The 18,559-nt window shown below is 42.5% G+C and overlaps 1 protein-coding gene across 1 annotated transcript in view; it reads right to left on the bottom strand.

Annotated features, from left to right (window-relative positions):
* Window positions 1–17,816, bottom strand: part of TTC39B (tetratricopeptide repeat domain 39B) — a 292,928-nt gene extending 275,112 nt beyond the window's left edge. Inside the window, exon 1 of the mRNA XM_030194157.1 lies at window positions 17,613–17,816. Coding sequence (XP_030050017.1) covers window positions 17,613–17,654 — 42 coding nt within the window. The 5' untranslated portion in view covers window positions 17,655–17,816. The remainder of the gene's footprint in view (window positions 1–17,612) is intronic.
* Window positions 17,817–18,559: the final 743 nt, after the last annotated feature.

The following is an 18,559-nucleotide window of genomic DNA, read 5'->3' as shown; positions in this document are numbered from 1 at the left end:
TATCAGTACTGTTCTGCTCTCTCTCTCTCTCTCTCTCTCTCTTGATAAGCTCTGTCTACTCAGGAGATTAGCATTCAGTTAACCAAAGTATAGAACATCACTGTGGAGACTCAGAACTCTTGAACCAAACTCTTCTTTAATACAAATCAAACAAAAAATAATAACTTACAGTTGCAAAGGTGCTGGACAAGAGTCTCTGCCTTGCTGAACTGAGAGTCTGTTTGCTACCAGCTCACCCTGTCTCTCACTGCAGAGATAAGCTGGGGTAGATTTCAACAATGAAGAGTGAATGCTGTAAATACTTTTAAATGGGTAAAAACCTGGTCATTTACAGTAGCTTGAAAGAGGGGGAGTATGCAACAGGGACAGCAAAGTCAGCTTACAGTTCTTAGAAAACCACGTTGTAGTCACACACAAACCCCAAAAGGAGAAAAGGGCAGACGGGCTCCAGCCCATATCAGAGGGACAAGGCCAGCTAATAAGAAAAGTCCCACAAGGCACAGGGAACTGGGACATGTGCTCAGGAAAAAACTATTATAGAGCACTGCAAGAAGACCAACATAACTTTGTCAAGGTCATGGACAAGATGAAAGCAGCTTTATAAGTGCCTCCATGGAAAATTTCCAATGTTAAGTGAAGCAAAGATAAAGGAAGGTGTCTTTGTGGATCCTCAGATTCACCAACTTGTTCTATATAATGTATTTAATCATGCACTGTGTGATTAGGAAAAGATGGCAAGGAAAGCCTTTCAGTTAGTGGCAACAAATTTTCTTGGAAATAATGAGGCAGAAACTTGGTAGAAAACCTCCTCAAGGCTTTTGCTTGGCTACTGCATGTCAATAAAGATACATTTTTGCACTCATCTAGATTTTCTTCCATTCAGAACTGCAGAGCAGTAACCACCTCTCCGGAACTATGCAAGCCACTTTGAGCCTACTAATCATTGGGAAAAGGTGGGATACAAATGTAACAAATAAATAAATAAATAAAATTTCACCTGACATCGCAAGAATGGAGAAATGCTATAAGGCAAATGGAACCCATCAATGCTTGCTGGACACTGACAAGAGATGCTCCATTTCATGAATACAAAAGAAAAAAGTCATATATATAAACACACATACACACACACCAGATCTGTGTCTTTTCTTTCATAAATTTATTTATATAAAATCCTTTTGCTGGTTTTACATAAAGAGGACCAGTGAAATAGTAGTATGTAAAGCATCCATATACACATGAAAAGGAGTACAGTTTTAATTTTTAAAAAATTGTAAACCTAGAAATAAGGCTGCATGTCAATTTAAACTTTAATCATGATTAACTGCACGATTAAAAGTGTGTTATTTATTTTTGTTCCCATTACAGCTCCCTGTGACTGTGGGCAAGTCACTTATGGGCTCATTTTCGAAAGAGAAGGACGCCCATCTTTCGACACAAATCGGAAGATGGGCGTCATTCTCACAGGGTCGTCCAAATCGGTATAATCAAAAGACGATTTTGGACGTCCCCAACTGCTTTCTGTCGCAGGGATGGCCAAAGTTCAAGGGGGCGTATCGGAGGCAGGACTTGGGCGTGCCTAACACATGGACGTCCTCGATCCATAATGGAAAAAAAAAGGGCATCCCTGACGAGCACTTGGATGACTTTGCCTGCTAGTGTTTTTCTTACGACCAAGGCACAAAAAGGTGCCCGAAATGACCAGATGACCACCGGAGAGAATCGGGGATGACCTCCCCTTACTCCCCCTGTGGTCAATAACCCCCTCCCACCCTCAAAAAATCTCTTTCAAAATATTTTTTGCCAGCCTCAGATGTCATACTCAGCTCCATCACAGCAGTATGCAGGTCACTGGAGCAGTTTTAGTGGGTGCAGTGCACTTCAGGCAGGCAGACCCAGGCCCATACCCCCCCTACCTGTTACATTTGTGAAGGAAACAGCGAGCCCTCCAAAACCCACCACAAACCCACTGTACCCACATCTAGGTGCCCCCCTTCACCTGTAAGGGCTATGGTAGTGGTGGTGTACAGTTATGGGTAGAGGGTTTAGGGGGGGGGTTGTGGGGCTCAGCACACAAGGTAAGGGAGCTATGTACCTGGGAGCAATTTATGAAGTCCACTGCAGTGCCCCCTAGGGTGCCCGCTTGGTGTCCTAGCATGGGAGGGGGACCAGTGCACTACAAATGCTGGCTCCTCCTACGACCAAAGGGCTTGCATTTGGTCATTTCTGAGATGAACGTCCTTGGTTTCCATTATCGCCAAAAATCAGAAACGACCAAGTCTAGGGATGACCATCTTTAGGGACGACCTAAATTTCAAGATTTGGACGTCCATGACCGTATTATCAAAACGAAAGATGAATGTCCATCTTGTTTAAATAATACAGGTTTCCCCGCCCCTCCATCGGGACGTTTTGTGAGGATGTCCTCAACAAAACTTGGACGTCCCTTTCAATTACGCCCCTCCACGTGTCTCTTTTACCAAGCTGTGGTAAAAGGGGCCCTGCGGTGGCATCAGCCCGTGGATTTGCCATGCGCCAAGGCCCCCTTTTACTGCAGCAGGTAAAAGGCCTAAAAAAAAAAAAAAGAAAAAAAAACGGAAATAGTCATGTAGTAACTTGCCATGCAGCCATTTCCTTAGGGAGCCCTTACTGCCACCCTATTTAGGAGGCAGTAAGGGCTCCTGTGCTAACCCGGAAGTAACTGGGCAGTGTGCACGCTGCCCGATTACTGCCAGGTAAGCCCCAGCGCTAAAAATATTTTTCAAGCGTCAGACATGGGGCTCCTGCAGTAGTGCTGAAATGGCACATGGCAAACCCACGCCTTTGTAAAAGGACCCCTTAACCCTCCATTGCCCAGAGTCATAAGGAGCTGCGGTGGGAACAAAAATTAAAAATAATATACCGTTAATTGCATGATTAATCGCAATTACAAATTTTTAATCAAAATGCAGCCCTAAAAAATTAAAGAATAAAAAGTAATGAAAGATAAGAAATACTAAATACAAACTGAAAAATTACAAATTAAAGAAGCTAAACAGTATGCAGAATAGGTATAAACAGCCTTACAGTTTTCAGCGCCTACCTCAGAAAAGCAAGTCTACTTGGACATAGTAGACAATCAGCTTTTTTTAATTGTCATATTTGAATTCAGCACATAAAAATCCATAATAAATAGCACATTTTATCTCTGAAGCAGATGACTTCTAAAAAATTGTAGAGTAGTTTTACTTGCCAAATCCCAGCATCACTCCGGAGCTCCTTGGACATGCTGTGCCATTAGTGACTAATTTTAAAATATTGATTCACAACTAACTTTTGATCCTTGTATTTTATCAATTATTCAAAGCTGCTTTGGAGCATTACACTTTATTAGATCAGTTTGATCATACACAGATAAACCTTCACATGGCTTTTTTTTTTCTGCCGGTACGCGTCAGTACAGCGTACTGGCACCCTTTTTACCTGCTCGTCGCTAAAGGGCTGGCTAATCCTGTTTCCCTCCCGCTACGGGGCTGATTCCATTTCCCTCTCACTTCCTGCCTCAGAGTCCAGACCCCGGCAGTAATCACTCAGTACAAGGCCTGGCACCAGCACTAACTTCAGCACTCAGCCTTCAAGATTATCCGCTTGTGGAGGCCCTGTTGGTACCGCCACTCTGAAGTATACGTGCAGAGAGGGCAGAACCAACAGGGCTTCACGAGGGCATAGGCACGAAGGCTCCTCAACACTGGTGCCAGGCCTTGTACTGGCTGATTACTGCCGGGGCCAGACTCTCAGGCAGTGGAAGAAGGAGGAAGGTTTGAGTAGAAATGCTGGACATGGATGGGATAGGAGAGGAGTGGAGGAGAATTGCTGGACATGGATGGATGGTAGGGAGGGGAGAGAGGAGAATTGTTGGACATGGATAGAGGAAAGCAGGAGAGAATCTGCACATGATGGAGAAAATAGGCAAAAGCTAGATCCACTCTATACTCCCTCCAGTTAAGTCCGTGGAGGACCCAGCTTTCACTTAAGGGCAAAGGGCAGGAAATGGAGAGTAAAGAAATCAATGGACAGGACGCCCTGGAAATGGAGTTAAGAGAACAGAGCAGCAGAACCAGAGGCCAGGAAGAACATGATCAGGAAAAAAAGTCACCAGACAATAAAGGTAGAAAAAAAATCATTTTATTTTCATTTTAGTGTTTGGAATATGTCCAATTTGAGAATTAACATCTGCTGTCTTATTTTGCACTGTACAGGAATAAACGTGTTTCTTTCTGTTTTATTGGTATTGTGCTGCATGCAGAGCCTGGATTCTTGGGATTTCAGGTTAATTTTTGCCTGTATTTGAAAAGGGGCTATCTCTGTTCTGCATGTGTGATGGCAGGGCAAAGTGTGTGACTAGGGATCTTTTTGTTGTTTACTTTCATATGCTCACTTTCTTGTACAGTTTAAGCTGTCAAGTAGGTTTGTTGGCCTATGATAATAGTTCTATACAGTAAGAGCAATTCTATAAGGAGGGTACCAACATTTAGCTGCCAAAAACGTGCAAAAATGACCAGAATTCTAGCATATATGTACATATGTACGCAAATGCCAATATTTCATGGTAACGAACAGAATTATACTGAGGTCATAATGATAAAAGTATTCTTTGGACTACTGGCATCGTGTTGTGCTTTTGAGGCATCACATAACTGCCTATATGTGAAAGGCATGGGGACAAATTGCTGACTGCGCTGGTTGTGATAGTTGAAGGACTGTAAACTGCAGAATGGTGGCTGCAGCTTTAGTACCTTCTTAGGCAGACTGGATGGGCCTTGCAAGTCTATATCTCCTGTCATTTACTGTGTTACTATGTGCATGATACCTAAATGCAATGGTACGTAATTGGAAAGTGGGCATACCTGGGTGGAATTTACCAAAATATTTTATTAATTGCCTACAATCTATTCACAATGTAGACTTATCACCGGGGCCCGTTCATTCAACCATGTTGCACCGTTGTTGAAGCAGGTATTTTGGTTGCTCTGCATATACAAGATCTTAGTTTTGGCACAGAAGGCGTTTTATGTAGGATGCCCTCAATACTTAGCACATCTTAATTCCTTATAATCCAGTAAGGGCATTGTATTCCATAAACCAGAAGTGATTAGCGATTCCTTCCATAACAAGAGCCCAGTTGGTTCCAACAAAAGAATCAGAATTCTTTTATTTAGCAGGGCTGCTGAGAGAAAGCCAGGCCTGAGGCAAACAAGCCCGCACCAACCAAAGTAATTTTATCTAACAAACATGACCCTACCTCAGCGTCTGCAGTGCTCTCCCTTGGACTGGTTGTGTCTTCTCTCCTGCTGTGCTCATACTGTGTGCCAACCAGGACTGGGTTAACGTATTAACTCCGAGTGTTCTCTGCCGCCGCAGATCTTTCCTGCCATAGTGCCAGTGGAAAAAGGAAGTAGTCACAGTCAGGAAGGAAGCAAGACAAGTGAGGCAGGAGGAAGGAAGGACCTGCAGCAGCAGAGACGACAACGCGTTAATGCAATAACCCGTGAGCAGGAGACCAATGAATAAAGCCTTACATAAGTATTGTCATACTGGGAAAGACCAAAGGTTTATCAAGCCCAGCATCCTGTTTCCAACAGTGGCCAATCCAGGTCAATACATTTTATGCTGCTTATCCCAGAAATAGCAGTGGATGTTCAAGTCAATTTAATAATGGTCTATGGACTTTTCCTTTAGGAAGCCGTCCAGACCTTTTTTTAAACCCCACTAAACTAACCGCCTTTAGCACATTCTCTGGCAACGAAATCCAGTTTAATTACATGTTGAGTGAAGAAAGTTTTTCTCCGATTCATATTAAATTTACTACTTTGTAGCTTCATCGCATGCCCCCTAGTCCTAGTATTTTTGGAAAGAGTAAACAAACGACTTACGTCTACCCATTCCACTCCACTCATTATTTTATAGACCTCCAACATATCTCTCCTCAGCCGTCTTTTCTCCAAGCTGAAGAGCCCTAGACGCTTCAAAGCCTTTCCTCATAGGGAAGTCATCCCATCACCTTTATCATTTTCATCGCCCTTCTTTGTACCTTTTCTAATTCCACAATATCTTTTTTGAGATGCAGTGACCAGAATTGAACACAATATTCGAGTTGCGGTCACACCATGGACCGATACAAAGGCATTATAACGTCCTCACTTTTTCCATTCCTTTCCTAATAATACCTAACTTTCTATTTGCTTTCTTAGCTGCTGCAGCACACTGAGCAGAGGGTTTAAATAAAGACGCTGAGATCCCTTTCTTGGTCGGTGAATCCTAACGTGGAACCTTGCATTACGTAGCTATAGTTTGGGCTCCACTTTCCCACATGCATCACTTTGCACTTGTTCACATTAACCCTTTAGTGTCCAATGTTCCCATCAATCTGTTCCCACATGGCTTATTACAGGAACATTGCACACTAATTAAACATTTGCCATTTAGATGCCCAGTCACCCAGTCTCGTAAGGTCCTCTTGTAATTTTTCACAATCCTCTTGCGATTTAACAACTTTGAATAACTTTGAAGGGCATTTTCAAAAGAAACATCTAAGTTTGGATTTGGACGTCTTTGTAAAACGTCCAAATCTGGAGGCGGGAAAAAGCGTATTTTTGAAAAAAGATGGACGTCCATCTTTCATTTCGAAAATACCAAGGATGTCCTTAGATATGGACATCTTTGATTTTCAGCGATTTTCGAAATCAAAGACGTCCATGTCTAAAACGGACTTTCGCTAGAGACGTCCAAAATCGGGTTTTGATTATACCGATTTGGACGTCTCTGGGAGATGGACGTCCATGTTCCGATTTATGTCGAAAGATGGACGTCCATCTCTTTCGAAGATGAGTTTGGCAGTGTTGTCAGCAAATTTAATTACCTCACTAGTTACTCCCATCTCTAGATCATTTATAAAAATGTTAAAAAGCAGCGGTCCCAGCACAGACCCCGAGGGAAACCCACTATCTATCCTTCTCCATTGAGAATTTACTGACCATTTAACCTTACTCTCTGTTTTCTATCCTTTAACCAGTTTTTAATCCACAATAGGACACTACCTCCTATCCCATGACTCTTCAATTTCTTCTGGAGTCGTTCATGGGGTACTTTGTCAAATGCCTTTTGAAAATCCAGATACACAATATCAACCGACTCGCCTTTATCCACATGTTTGTTCACCCTTTCAAAGAAATGTAGTAGATTGGTGAGGCAAGATTTCCCTTCACTAAATCCATGTTGACTTTGTCTCATTAATCTATGCTTTTGAATATGCTCTGTAATTTTGTTCTTTATAATAGTCTCTACTATTTTGCCTGGCACTGACGTCAGGCTCACCGGTCTATAATTTCCCCTGATCCCCTTTGGAATGTTTTTTAAATAACAGCGTTACATGGGCTACCCTAAAATCTTCCAGTACCGCACTCGATTTTAAATATAAATTACATATTACTAACAATAGTTCCACCAGTTCATTTTTCAATTCTATCAGTACAATTCAATTCTATCAATACTCTGGGATGAATACCAGCCTTCTTCTGCCTGCTTGGCTGCCTGCACCAGCACCACCACCATAAAACCTTGCCAATACAGCAGTAGCGCCAGGCCCCCCTTGGAAGCTAAGCCTGTGGAATCTTGTCCCCCCCCCCCCCCCCCCCCCATCTAGGCAGCCCTGTTAATTAGTACCAGCCCAATGTAGTTCTATGCCTCAATATCCACAATCTGAGGTGTGCCTTGACCACTTCAAAAAGGATTTGAAAATACTTTTTAGGGGTGAGCAATTAATACATAAACACAGCCTTTTTTTTTTTAATGCTAACCCAACCCAATACAATGCACGCCCCACTTTTACCACTATTGCAGGGCTTTTCTCCTTCCTTAGCACTCCTCATCTCCCCCTGCACAGCCGGGCTCTGCAAATACTTGAGCTCCCGCAATGCAGCAAGTTGAGGAAGTCTAGTGGGACTTGAAACTGCAAGACTTCCCCAACTTCCTGAACCGCTGCAGAGAACACAAAGAAATAGGTGCAATTCTGTGAGGACAACAACACTAGACCTCTAAACAAAAGATGAAAGGGGAGGGGATAGGGAAAGAAAGTATTAAACTACAAAAAGAGGTGATACATAACTCTCTTGGTGTCGTGCAACTTATAAGTTTACTTTTTTCATTTTATTTATTTATTGCACTTGTATCCCACATTTTCCCACCTATTTGCAGGCTCAATGTGGCTTACAGAGACCTGTTATGGCATCACCATATCAGGGGAAAGTTTAATGGAAAGGTAGGTTTGTTTGGGGGGGGGGGGGGGGGGTTTGTTTGTTTTTTTACTTTTTATTTATGAAATAATCTAAACAATACATCAACAGAAACTCTACAATCCGAAATCAAAATTGTCCAATAACAAAGAATACCATGCAAAATAAAACATATACAGAAGGGGGGAGGAAGAACTTTGACAACTTACTCAAATCCTCAATTAGGACAGTCCAAGAGATCAAACAATATGAAGAGTAAGAGACAAAGAGCCCTGTTTACAAAGGAACGCTAACGTTTTTAGCAAGCACTAACCATGTAGATACCCAAACGCTAGCGCGCCTTTTTGTAAACAGGATCCAAAATGTTCACTTAACCAAGAAGAAGAAATAAAAACAAAATCTCACATGGGTGAAAGGAAAGCCAGGCTCAGGATATACCAAGGATCCTTGGCCCTCAGAATCCATTTTGTTACTCAAAACGTTTACCAACTGAGATGGATCAAAATATATATATATATGCAGCACACATTTACTTCGGCAAAAATAATGCCCCATGGGCTAAAACCCTAGGATGCATTAACAGAAACCGCTTATAATATTTTTTAGTAGTTTTTTGCAACAGTCTGAAAAATTCTCACAGTCAAAGAAAAGAGGAGTTCCTATGTCTGAAGTAAAGTTCCAGTAACTAATACTGGTCACTAGCAGAAGTGATTACAGTTTCTTCCTTAGAGAACTCCAGCAATTGGAGAAAGAATACCTGGGCCCTCATTGCTAGTTTCTTTTTAAATAGTGGAAGGCATTCCGCCCGAAAGAAGATACCAGTGGTACTGACTGGGCTGGCACATGAAGAATCGCAGCCAAGTAATCCTTGAACATATCAAGTGGAGAAATTCCAGAAAGCTAAGGACAATTTATCAGTTACAGATTTCTATGAAAGACAACATTCTCTAGGTTTTCAACTTTAATAAGCAAATTAGCATTACACTTAACCATGGAGTTTCCTGACCTCTCCACTTTTTCCAAACCTATTTCCAATTTCTTCACCTGTCTCTGAAGAACAAGCAACTGAGTGTCATGTCTCTTGCCTCTTTGGAACTGAACGCAGATTTTGTCATTAGTCTGTGCCAGCTGTACTAACAAAGTTTGACAGAGAGCTTTCAAATTTCCTTCAATGTTAAAATATCAGGCCTTTGAGGAATAAATGAAATTCCTACAGATGCTAAAGGCACTTTTCCCCTCTTAAGTAAGAATATAAGAACTTTTAGATGAGGGTGCCTTTTATTATCTGAAGACTGAAGGGCTGCATTATATGTTTGTAGATGATTTATAATGAATGTTACATTCACTTTTGTAATTCTTTTGTTTTTGTATGTAGGGTTTTCTGTAAATTGAGTGTCCCCTGGTCTTTGTACTTTTTGAAAGAGTAAAAAAAAAAAAAAATTTTTTTGATTTACTTTTACCCGTTCTTCACCACTAAATATTTTGTAGACCTCAATCATATCTCCTCTCAGAAGTCTCTTTTCCAAGTTGAAGAGCTCTAACCTCTTTAGCCTTTCCATCCCCTTTATAATTTTGGTAGCTCATTTTTGAACCTTTTCTAATTACGCTGTATCTTTTTTGAGATATGGCAACCAGAACTGAATGCAATACTCATGGAGAGGTCACACCACGGAGCAATACAGAGTTATTATAATACTAGTAAAAAAAGCCCCGTTTCTTATGCAAATGAAACAGGGGCTAGCAAGGTTTTCTTCAGAGTGTGCATGTGGGAGTGTGTGTGTCCCTGCCCTCTGCCCTCTCTCCCTTCCCCTGTGCTGTCTGTCCTCTCTGTCCCCTCCCCCCTCGGAGTCGAGTCCTTCAGTGTTAAGTTTCCTGCTGTGCTGTGTTTATGTTACAGAGATAGTGAGGGCTTCTGCCCTCTCTCCCCTTCCCCCTCTGAGTCCTTCACTGTTACAGAGAGAGCGATTTGATTTCGTGCTTTGCTGTGTTTTCCTTCACTGTTTGTGTTACAGAGAGAGCGAGGGCGGGGCAGACACTCATGGGGAAACCGGATATCTCTCCCCCTTCACACTTCCGGCTGGAGACTTCATTTAGAACGTTGGTGGTGCCTTTTATATATAGAGATTCTTGGTCTTATTTACCATCCCTTTCCTAATAATTCCAAGCATCCTGTTTGCTTTTTTGGCTGCCACCACACACTGGGCAGAAGAATTTCAGCATATGGTCTACAATGACATCTAGATTTTTTTTCTTGGGTGCCAACTCCTAAGATGGACCCTAGTATCAGGTAACTATGATTCAGATCATTCTTCCCAATGTGCGTCACTTTGCATTTGTGCACATTAAATTTCATCTGCCATTTGGATGCCCAGTCTTCCAATTTCCTAAGGTCTTCCTGCAGTTTCTCACAATCTCTGTACCACTCCATGGTGTGACCTCACCTCAATTCTGGTTACCGTATCTCTAAAGAGATATATAAGAATTAGAAAAGGTTCAAAGAAGAGCGACCAAAATGATAAAGCTGGAACATCTCCCATATATGGAAAGGCTTCAGCTTGGAAAACAGATGGATGAGGGGGGACATGATTAAGTCTACAAAATCCTGACTGGTGTAGAACAGGTAGAAGTGAACTGATTTTTCACTCGTTCCAAATGAACAAAGACTAGGGGACGCTCGAGGAAGTTACATGGAAATACCTTTAAAACAAATAGGAGGAAATATTTTTTCACTCAACGAATAGTTAAGCTCTGGAACTCTTTGCTGGAGGAGGTGGTAACAGCGATTAGCATATCTGGGTTTTAAAAAAGTTTGGACAAATTCCTGGAGGAAAGGTCCATAGTCTGCTATTGAGACAGACATAGGAAGCAACTGTTTACCCTGGGATTTGTAGCATGGAGTGTTGCCACAATTTGGGTTTCTGTCAAGTACTTGTGACCTCGCTTGGCCACTGAATGGAAAACAGGATATTGGGCTAGATGGACCACTTGTCTGACCCAGTATGGCTACTCTTATGTTCTGGTACAAAATAAGTACCTGAATATATGTAAACCGCTTTGAATGTAGTTGCAAAACCCTCAGAAAGGTGGTATATCAAGTCCCATTTCCCTTATGTTAGGCTATATCCGCCTTTTGCTGTTGAAGGAGTGTAATATTTTTTGGCTCTTAATGGACAAGGTCACCCCTCCTACATTCCACTAAATTATTTTAAGTGACATTATCCCTAATAAACGGATGCCATAGAAAACCATAACTCTGTACTGTCAGGAGCGAGATCATCCCAGCCCAAGCCTCTCTTGCCCGCTGCAGGTGAAAAAAAAAAAAAAGAGATTCTCCAGACCTCGGCCAGCCGTACTTACAATTCTCTTTAACATAAAAAACACACTGAATTGGTTGCAGAAACTGTGTACCTATCCAACATAAGGTAGCTGCATGTTGTTTCTCTAGCAGGACAAAAAGTTCTCAAAATAAAAATTAAAGCTCTGAATAAAAAAAATACAAAAAAGAATACAGCAGTAAATACACCAACTGAAAACACAGAAAACCAAGTACAGCAAGAACCCAATTTACCCCCATTTCCCCAATACCCTTCCCATAATGATCCAATGCTCACTAAATTGAGCTGGTCACCTTATGACACCCTCTCCCACCTCACAGATATCCCCTACAACACCTTGGAAACCAGCTGCCTATGGTCTCCCACTTTGGCAGCTAAGGCAAATTACCCAGTTTGTAAAGTCATAAACTTAGTAAACAGTGCATCTTCAAAAGGGAACAGAAACAAACAAACAAAAAAAAGATTAGTCTGCAGTATCCTGTGTATCTCAGTACTGCTAACAACTTTAATCCCATGGTTTGGTTCCCCACATCTAGATAGTCATCTCAGCAGCTTCATTCATTCCGCCCAGTGAACAATGCTGGTCCTAACCTCTGAAAGAAGCCTGAACATCTCATTCAACCATTACTTAATCTGGCTCACTGCATCTAGTAGATGGAAGCTGCTATGACTGACCATTGTTAAATCCTCTGTAAAGCCAATCATTATATATGTAACTAAAATGTCCCCTTTCATAACAAATTCCTTGGGATTCATAGACTCATCCAGGCATCCCCGACCTTCAGTTCCGTCTGACTTCTACCCCAGGAGTGTGGCGACACAGCTCGTTTCATCCACTTCTGCCTCTGATATACCTGGGGACTGGGGATGCCCAATAGCCGAAGATTGTTCCTTCAGAAGCGATTTTCCAGCTCCTCGAGTATCTTGACAAGTAGTGAGCTCTTTCCGCAGCTGTTAGTTTCAGCTGCTTACATGTGCTCCTTGAATTCACTAACCCACTGCTGGTAAAGGGCCATGTCTTTACCCAGCTCCATTATTGCCGTTGGGTTTGGCTAATTTTCCCTTCCAGCGGGGCCAAACATTTATCTAAAAGCGTTTTCATTAGCGTTGCTACTTCAGCCGCCACTTCCGAAACCCAAAGCGAACTTGGTGCAGAACCTTCCGGGCTCACTGCCACAATTTTATCATTCTGCACATGGGCCCTCTCATGCCCTTTCCTCACCGGTTTCGTCAAAATTACTGCAGCTAGCTACTGAAATTCACTCCGCTTTGCTCTCAAAGGTGTCAAGATGGTGATGGTGAATGAAGGGACCAACTGGTAAGTAAAATAATGGGATTTTAGAGGTAGGAGAGTTGCAAGTCGGCATCTTCTCCTTCCCATAGTGTCACCTGACCCCTCTGGGAATTTGATATCTTAAACACAAAAGGATCAAAAGAATACATAAAAAGATTAATTATTACAGGAGCAAAGGTTAGTTTACTAATGTGGTCCTGTATATAGATTCTAGCCAAATATTAATACTATATTAAGTATATTTCTAAGGTAGAATTTTTTTCCACATTGTCACTCACAGTTTGAGAAGCTCCGAGTTAGGGAATTCTACTCTCCCTACCCTCAAAACGGCTTCCACGCCAAAAAAACGCTACAACTGCCCCACCATCCAGCAAACTGCCTCTGCCCTCCAAACTATACCCTACAATTGCCCCACCCCAAAAAATTCCTTCCCCCACAACTGCCAAAGTCCACTGGAAAGCCTAAATAATTGAGGCCCCAGCGGTGCTTTCAGTTGCGGCACCCACGTTTTCGGTGCTTCTCCAACCTGGAGCCCTCTCAGACCCTCTCCGGACCCTAAACAGGTCCTGACAAAGTTGGCACGTCTGGGCCAGTCCCAGAAAAAAAAATAGTAGCATCCCGGATCGACCCAGCAGCACCCCAGGACCAAAAACAGCCACTGGCCATCAATACACACAGCAATTTGGCCAAAAATGTCCCGGACCACACCAGAATCCAGGTAAGCCCTTGGGATGGGCAAACTTTTTTTTTTTTAAATAATTTAAACCCTTTACAATACTCAGAAGTAACCTAAGGGAATATGTCTTCGTGGAAAGGATGGTGAATTCATGGAATGGCCTCCCAGTGAAAGTGGTAAAGACAAAAACAGTATCTGATTCAAGAGAGCTTGGGACAAGTACATAGGATCTCTAAGGGAGTGATAAGGAGAACAGATGGCATGGTGGGCAGACTGGATAGGCCATATGGTCTTTACCTACCTACATTTTTCTCTGTTTCATAAAAATACAATAGGTAATTGTCTTCTTTGTGTGGGCAGAGCTTATTTCTCTGAAACCCCTGGCCTATTTTTTTAATTTAATGGCATGTGGCAAAAAGTAGTAAAAAGAGCCAAGTTTAATCTCATGTTGCTAAATTTTCAGAAAGCTATTTTACCCCCAGAGACAGAAATTTTCAACTTCTTTTGTATAATTTTTTTCCAATTTCCATAGAGCTGCAAAGAATAAGTGTCCATTTTTACCATTATTATTGACATACTGCATCTCTCTGCAAACGATTCTCATCTGTTTTGCTCATTGGCAAGATACATTTGTCTTTGTCTTGCCACAAAACACAAAGAATCAGAATTTTAATCTGAATCAGCAGCCTGTTAAACTCGGGGATTGGAAAGAGATAAGGTTCATTCATATACAATAAGAAAGGTATTTGTACACAGTACAATAATGTTTCTCAAGCTTCTTATTTGTCACATGGCTCTCCATGATAAAAGGCTGTTTGGTAAAAATACATCTGAGAAGCCTAATCTGCCTACAGGCCTATTTTTGCCCAGATCCATCACACAGTGGCTCACAGTTTGTTTGTTTGTTTATTGCATTTGTACCCCACATTTTCCCACCTATTTGCAGGCTGAATGTGGCTTACATAGTACCGTCAAAGGCGTTTGCCCAGTCGGTGGATAACAAATACAAAGAAGTTGTATAGTGATCGTATGAGGTATAAGTGGAGGGTCGAAATGGATGAAGATTGCGTGTTGTCCTGTGCGATCAAAGTCATGCTGAGTTGGTAGGTGATCATAAACCTATAAAATTATAGAGACCAACCACCTCATCTACCCAATACTACGACACCTTTGACAATTACCACTTGAGCTTCATTGTTGTGGCTTGCTGACATTTACAAAATCTTTTGGTATCAAAGATGGCAGATACTGCCTACACCCTATTTATCATCCAAGCAAATCCCAAAACATCAATGAAAACATTATTAAGCAGACCTACAGGAACCAGTTACTAACACTTGCATTACACATCTCCTTTGTATATAATGCTAAATCATGCTGTTTAAATGTCCAATTTACTGGGCTAGCCCAGTGGTGCACACTGCCATGCCAGGAGACTAAAGGGGTCTTTTACTAAAGATTAGCTCGAGTTATCTGCAGCAAGGCCCATTTTATTCCTACGGGCCATGCTACTGATTACTCAAACTAATCTTTAGTAAAAGACCTCCTAAGGGCCCTGTTTACTAAGGTGCGCTATATAGATTTCTATGGGCAACTTAGCATTTAGCGCATACTAATCATTAGCGTGCGATAAAAATGGTAGCACAACCTGAGCACGGCTTAATAAACAGGGCCCTTAGGGTTAGATCCTGAGTCCAGCTTCTGCTCTTCAAGTCAGCCAGAACCGAGGGGTGCTGTGGAGACAGTGCAAAGAGCAAAGTGTGTCACCACCACCACCTCTACACATTACCCCCCTAAAAAAAAAAATTCTCAAATAACCAATTAAAAAAATTCTCACCACCCCTCCCACTCAACCATACAGCTTCCCTTGCCCTACCACAAACATGCAAACCATCTCCAATATATATATATAGAGAGAGAGAGAGAGACAGACAGACAGACAGACAGACAGAGAAAGTGCTGGGCAAACTTATACAGTCTGTGCCAGAGCCGGTGGTTGGGAGGCGGAGATAGTGCTGGGCAGACTTATACGGTCTGTGCCCTGAAGAGCATAGGTACAAATCAAAGTATGGTATACACAAAAAGTAGCACATATGAGTTATCTTGTTGGGCAGACTGGATGGACCGTGCAGGTCTTTTTCTGCCGTCATCTACTATGTTACTATGTAAGTGAGAGTGTGTGAGTATGAGTAATGAAAATTAATCTGGCATTTAGTACACTGCCATGGCAAAAACACAGGCATGCATTTTTCATTTTTAATGTAGCTTGGATGCCTAGATGCAGTATGAATTTGGAAATTTAGATTTATTACTGCCTTTTCCAAATCCACAAGGGCTGACAATCTGAGTTGCACCTGAAGCAACTCAGACTGTGGTGCAACACCGATTGCCAGGCCACACCAAAGGAAAAGTGAATCCTGTGAATAAGTTTTATTGTTCTTATTTGTGATATGTCTTGGTCTGGATACCTTTCCTATCAAATTATTGTAGTTCCTTTCACTTTGTGTATTTTAGTTTATATACCGCTCTGCTCAACAGTTAAAAGCATAGTAAGTCTCTTCTAAATAAAGACCTGCCCATGGTCACAAAAAGCCTCAGTGGGATAAGCATAACCGGATTTAAAGGAACCAAACTTTGTTTATATGCTGGTATTGCAGAGGGACACAGTGTGCATAAATAGGATCAGTGATCATCATTAAAGATATATTTTATATTGTTGCACGGATATGAAGTAGGCTCAGTGATCATCATTAAAGGTATTTCCAATAGTTAAAACTATATTTCATAATGTTGCACGGATATGATTGATGCTGTTTGACACAAACAAAATAATTACGGCTCCGGGGAAGGCGCCTTGTGTTTAGCTGCTGAATGATGAACCTAAGAAGAGGTACTAAGAGGTAGATGGCTGGTATGGAAACTTTATCAGAGAAAGAAATCATGAAAGATATCCAGCATATAGCGTTAACAATAATCACAGAACAAAAAAACACGTTTGCCCATCCTCAGGCAACATCACGCGGTATGTGTCTGCACTACACACCTGTTGTTCTTTCGTCCCTATATCGACACGAAAAATAGTACTGTAAGCCAAACCCTTCAACACATCTAACCCTAAAGCGGCAAATCTACTCATGGGGAAAAAAAGATGACTGTTCACAGCTTTCCTCCCCCGATCACTAGCGATCGACTGCTGCCAGCACTGAACAATTTTACTCAAGCATCCTCCTGTTGGACGTTTTAGTTTGTATGGCAGCAGCATGTGTGGGAACATCAGGAAGAATAAGGGACTACATCAATCACCCCCCCCCCCCCTCTCCCCCACCCCAGGCTCATAAGAGAAGTTAAAAAATAACAGAAAGCACCGCGCAGTACCCCCCCCCCCCCCCCCCCCCCCCCCCCGGAGCCTGTACAATGAGTGAGGGCAAGATGCGACCCCTCTTTGATCGTTCGGTTACTTCCTGGTTACACAGCGAGGAGCTCATCAGGGCCAGAAATGTGTGGAGTTAAGTACTGCATCTGGTGTAATTCTTTTAAAATGCCTTTCAGGCCGCCAGGTGAGATGGCGGGCTCTCTGATCCTTGGCTAAGGCTGAGGGAGGAAATTAGGAAGAAGCGACTCCAGTACGCAGAGCCTGTGCTGGGTGCTTCTTTCGTTAAATTCCAAAGCCTCAAACGTTTTGAGCAGAGAAATTGATCGCCTCCGTCCTTAACTCTCCCCATCAACACATTTTTCTATTTTTTTGCTTGCTTGATTATTATTTTTTTTTTTATGCTCTAGCAAACGTGATGAGGACGACCTGTTCCCAGCAGCCCACGGATTTCCCGTCTACTGAGCACACTGACAAGCTGGAGCCTGCTTTCGGAAATAGGTAAAAGCCGGATCATCGGGCAGATCAGAAGTGCTGCTCTCCACCCCGGATCGGCTTACCTAAAGTTTGACACGCGAAGCCACTTAGCATAAAAAAATACAAATCGGATACCAATTTCCCCCCCCCCCCGCGCGTCTTCCTTCAGCGCCTCGCAGTGGCCACTTACCTCCTCCATGTCATTTTGGTCGGCGTTGCCCACGCGCGCCATTTTGCACCCTTTCGGCAGCAGCTTGATGTGGCAGAGCCACCTGTGGGTTTAGGAAGGGGCCCGGGATCACCGCCTTCCTCTGATCCAAAAGGTGACCGGCTCCTGTGCGCTGTCAGATCAGTTTTCCTCCCCTTGGGGCGTGCATCCACCTCCGCCGCGCCCCCTTCCGCAGCAAACTGGCAGCACTGCCAAACCTTTTGAAGGCGCCGCTTGTGTAAGTAGCGCAGTAGGGAAACGCTTAGGAGAGGGAGCCAATAGATCCCGCTTACCTGTCAGGATCCTCTCGCACCACCCACCACTACCAAGTTTCCTCAAAATTGCGTGCGGGTGGGGTACATACTACACACCGTTTCCATTCTACATGTTATATAAGTGTGTGCATAATATGTATGGCTTCCCTGATGCAAGGAATTTAATTTCTTTCTTTATTTATTTATTTATTTATTGCTTGCATTTGTATCCCACATTTTCCCACTTATTTGCAGGCTCAATGTGGCTTACAGAGTTTTATTATGACATAGTCATCATTCCAGAATATCAGATACAATTGGAATCTATAAAGATTGAATAAGACGGGAGAGGAAGTTGTTAGGCAGGTTAGTATAGAAGGTGGGTTTTTATAACTGGATGGGTTGGGTGGTAGTCTTGTAAAGCTATGGGTTCTCTTTTTAGGCCTTGCTGAAGAGGTGAGTCTTCAGAGATTTGCGAAAGTTAGTTATTTCGTCAATAGTTTTCAGGGCTGTAGGTAAAGCGTTCCACAACTGCGTGCTCATGTAAGAGAAGGTAGTGGCATGTGTCAGCTTGTATTTTAGTCCTTTACAGCTGGGGAAGTGCAGATTGAGAAATTTGCGGGATGATCTTATAGCGTTCCTGGGAAGTAAGTCCACGAGGTTTAGCATGTAGAT

Source organism: Microcaecilia unicolor, chromosome 2 (assembly GCF_901765095.1).
Source record: "Microcaecilia unicolor chromosome 2, aMicUni1.1, whole genome shotgun sequence".
Lineage (NCBI taxonomy): Eukaryota > Metazoa > Chordata > Amphibia > Gymnophiona > Siphonopidae > Microcaecilia > Microcaecilia unicolor.
The sequence above is the reverse complement of the archived record's forward strand: the minus strand, read 5'-3'. Positions and strand labels throughout refer to the sequence as shown.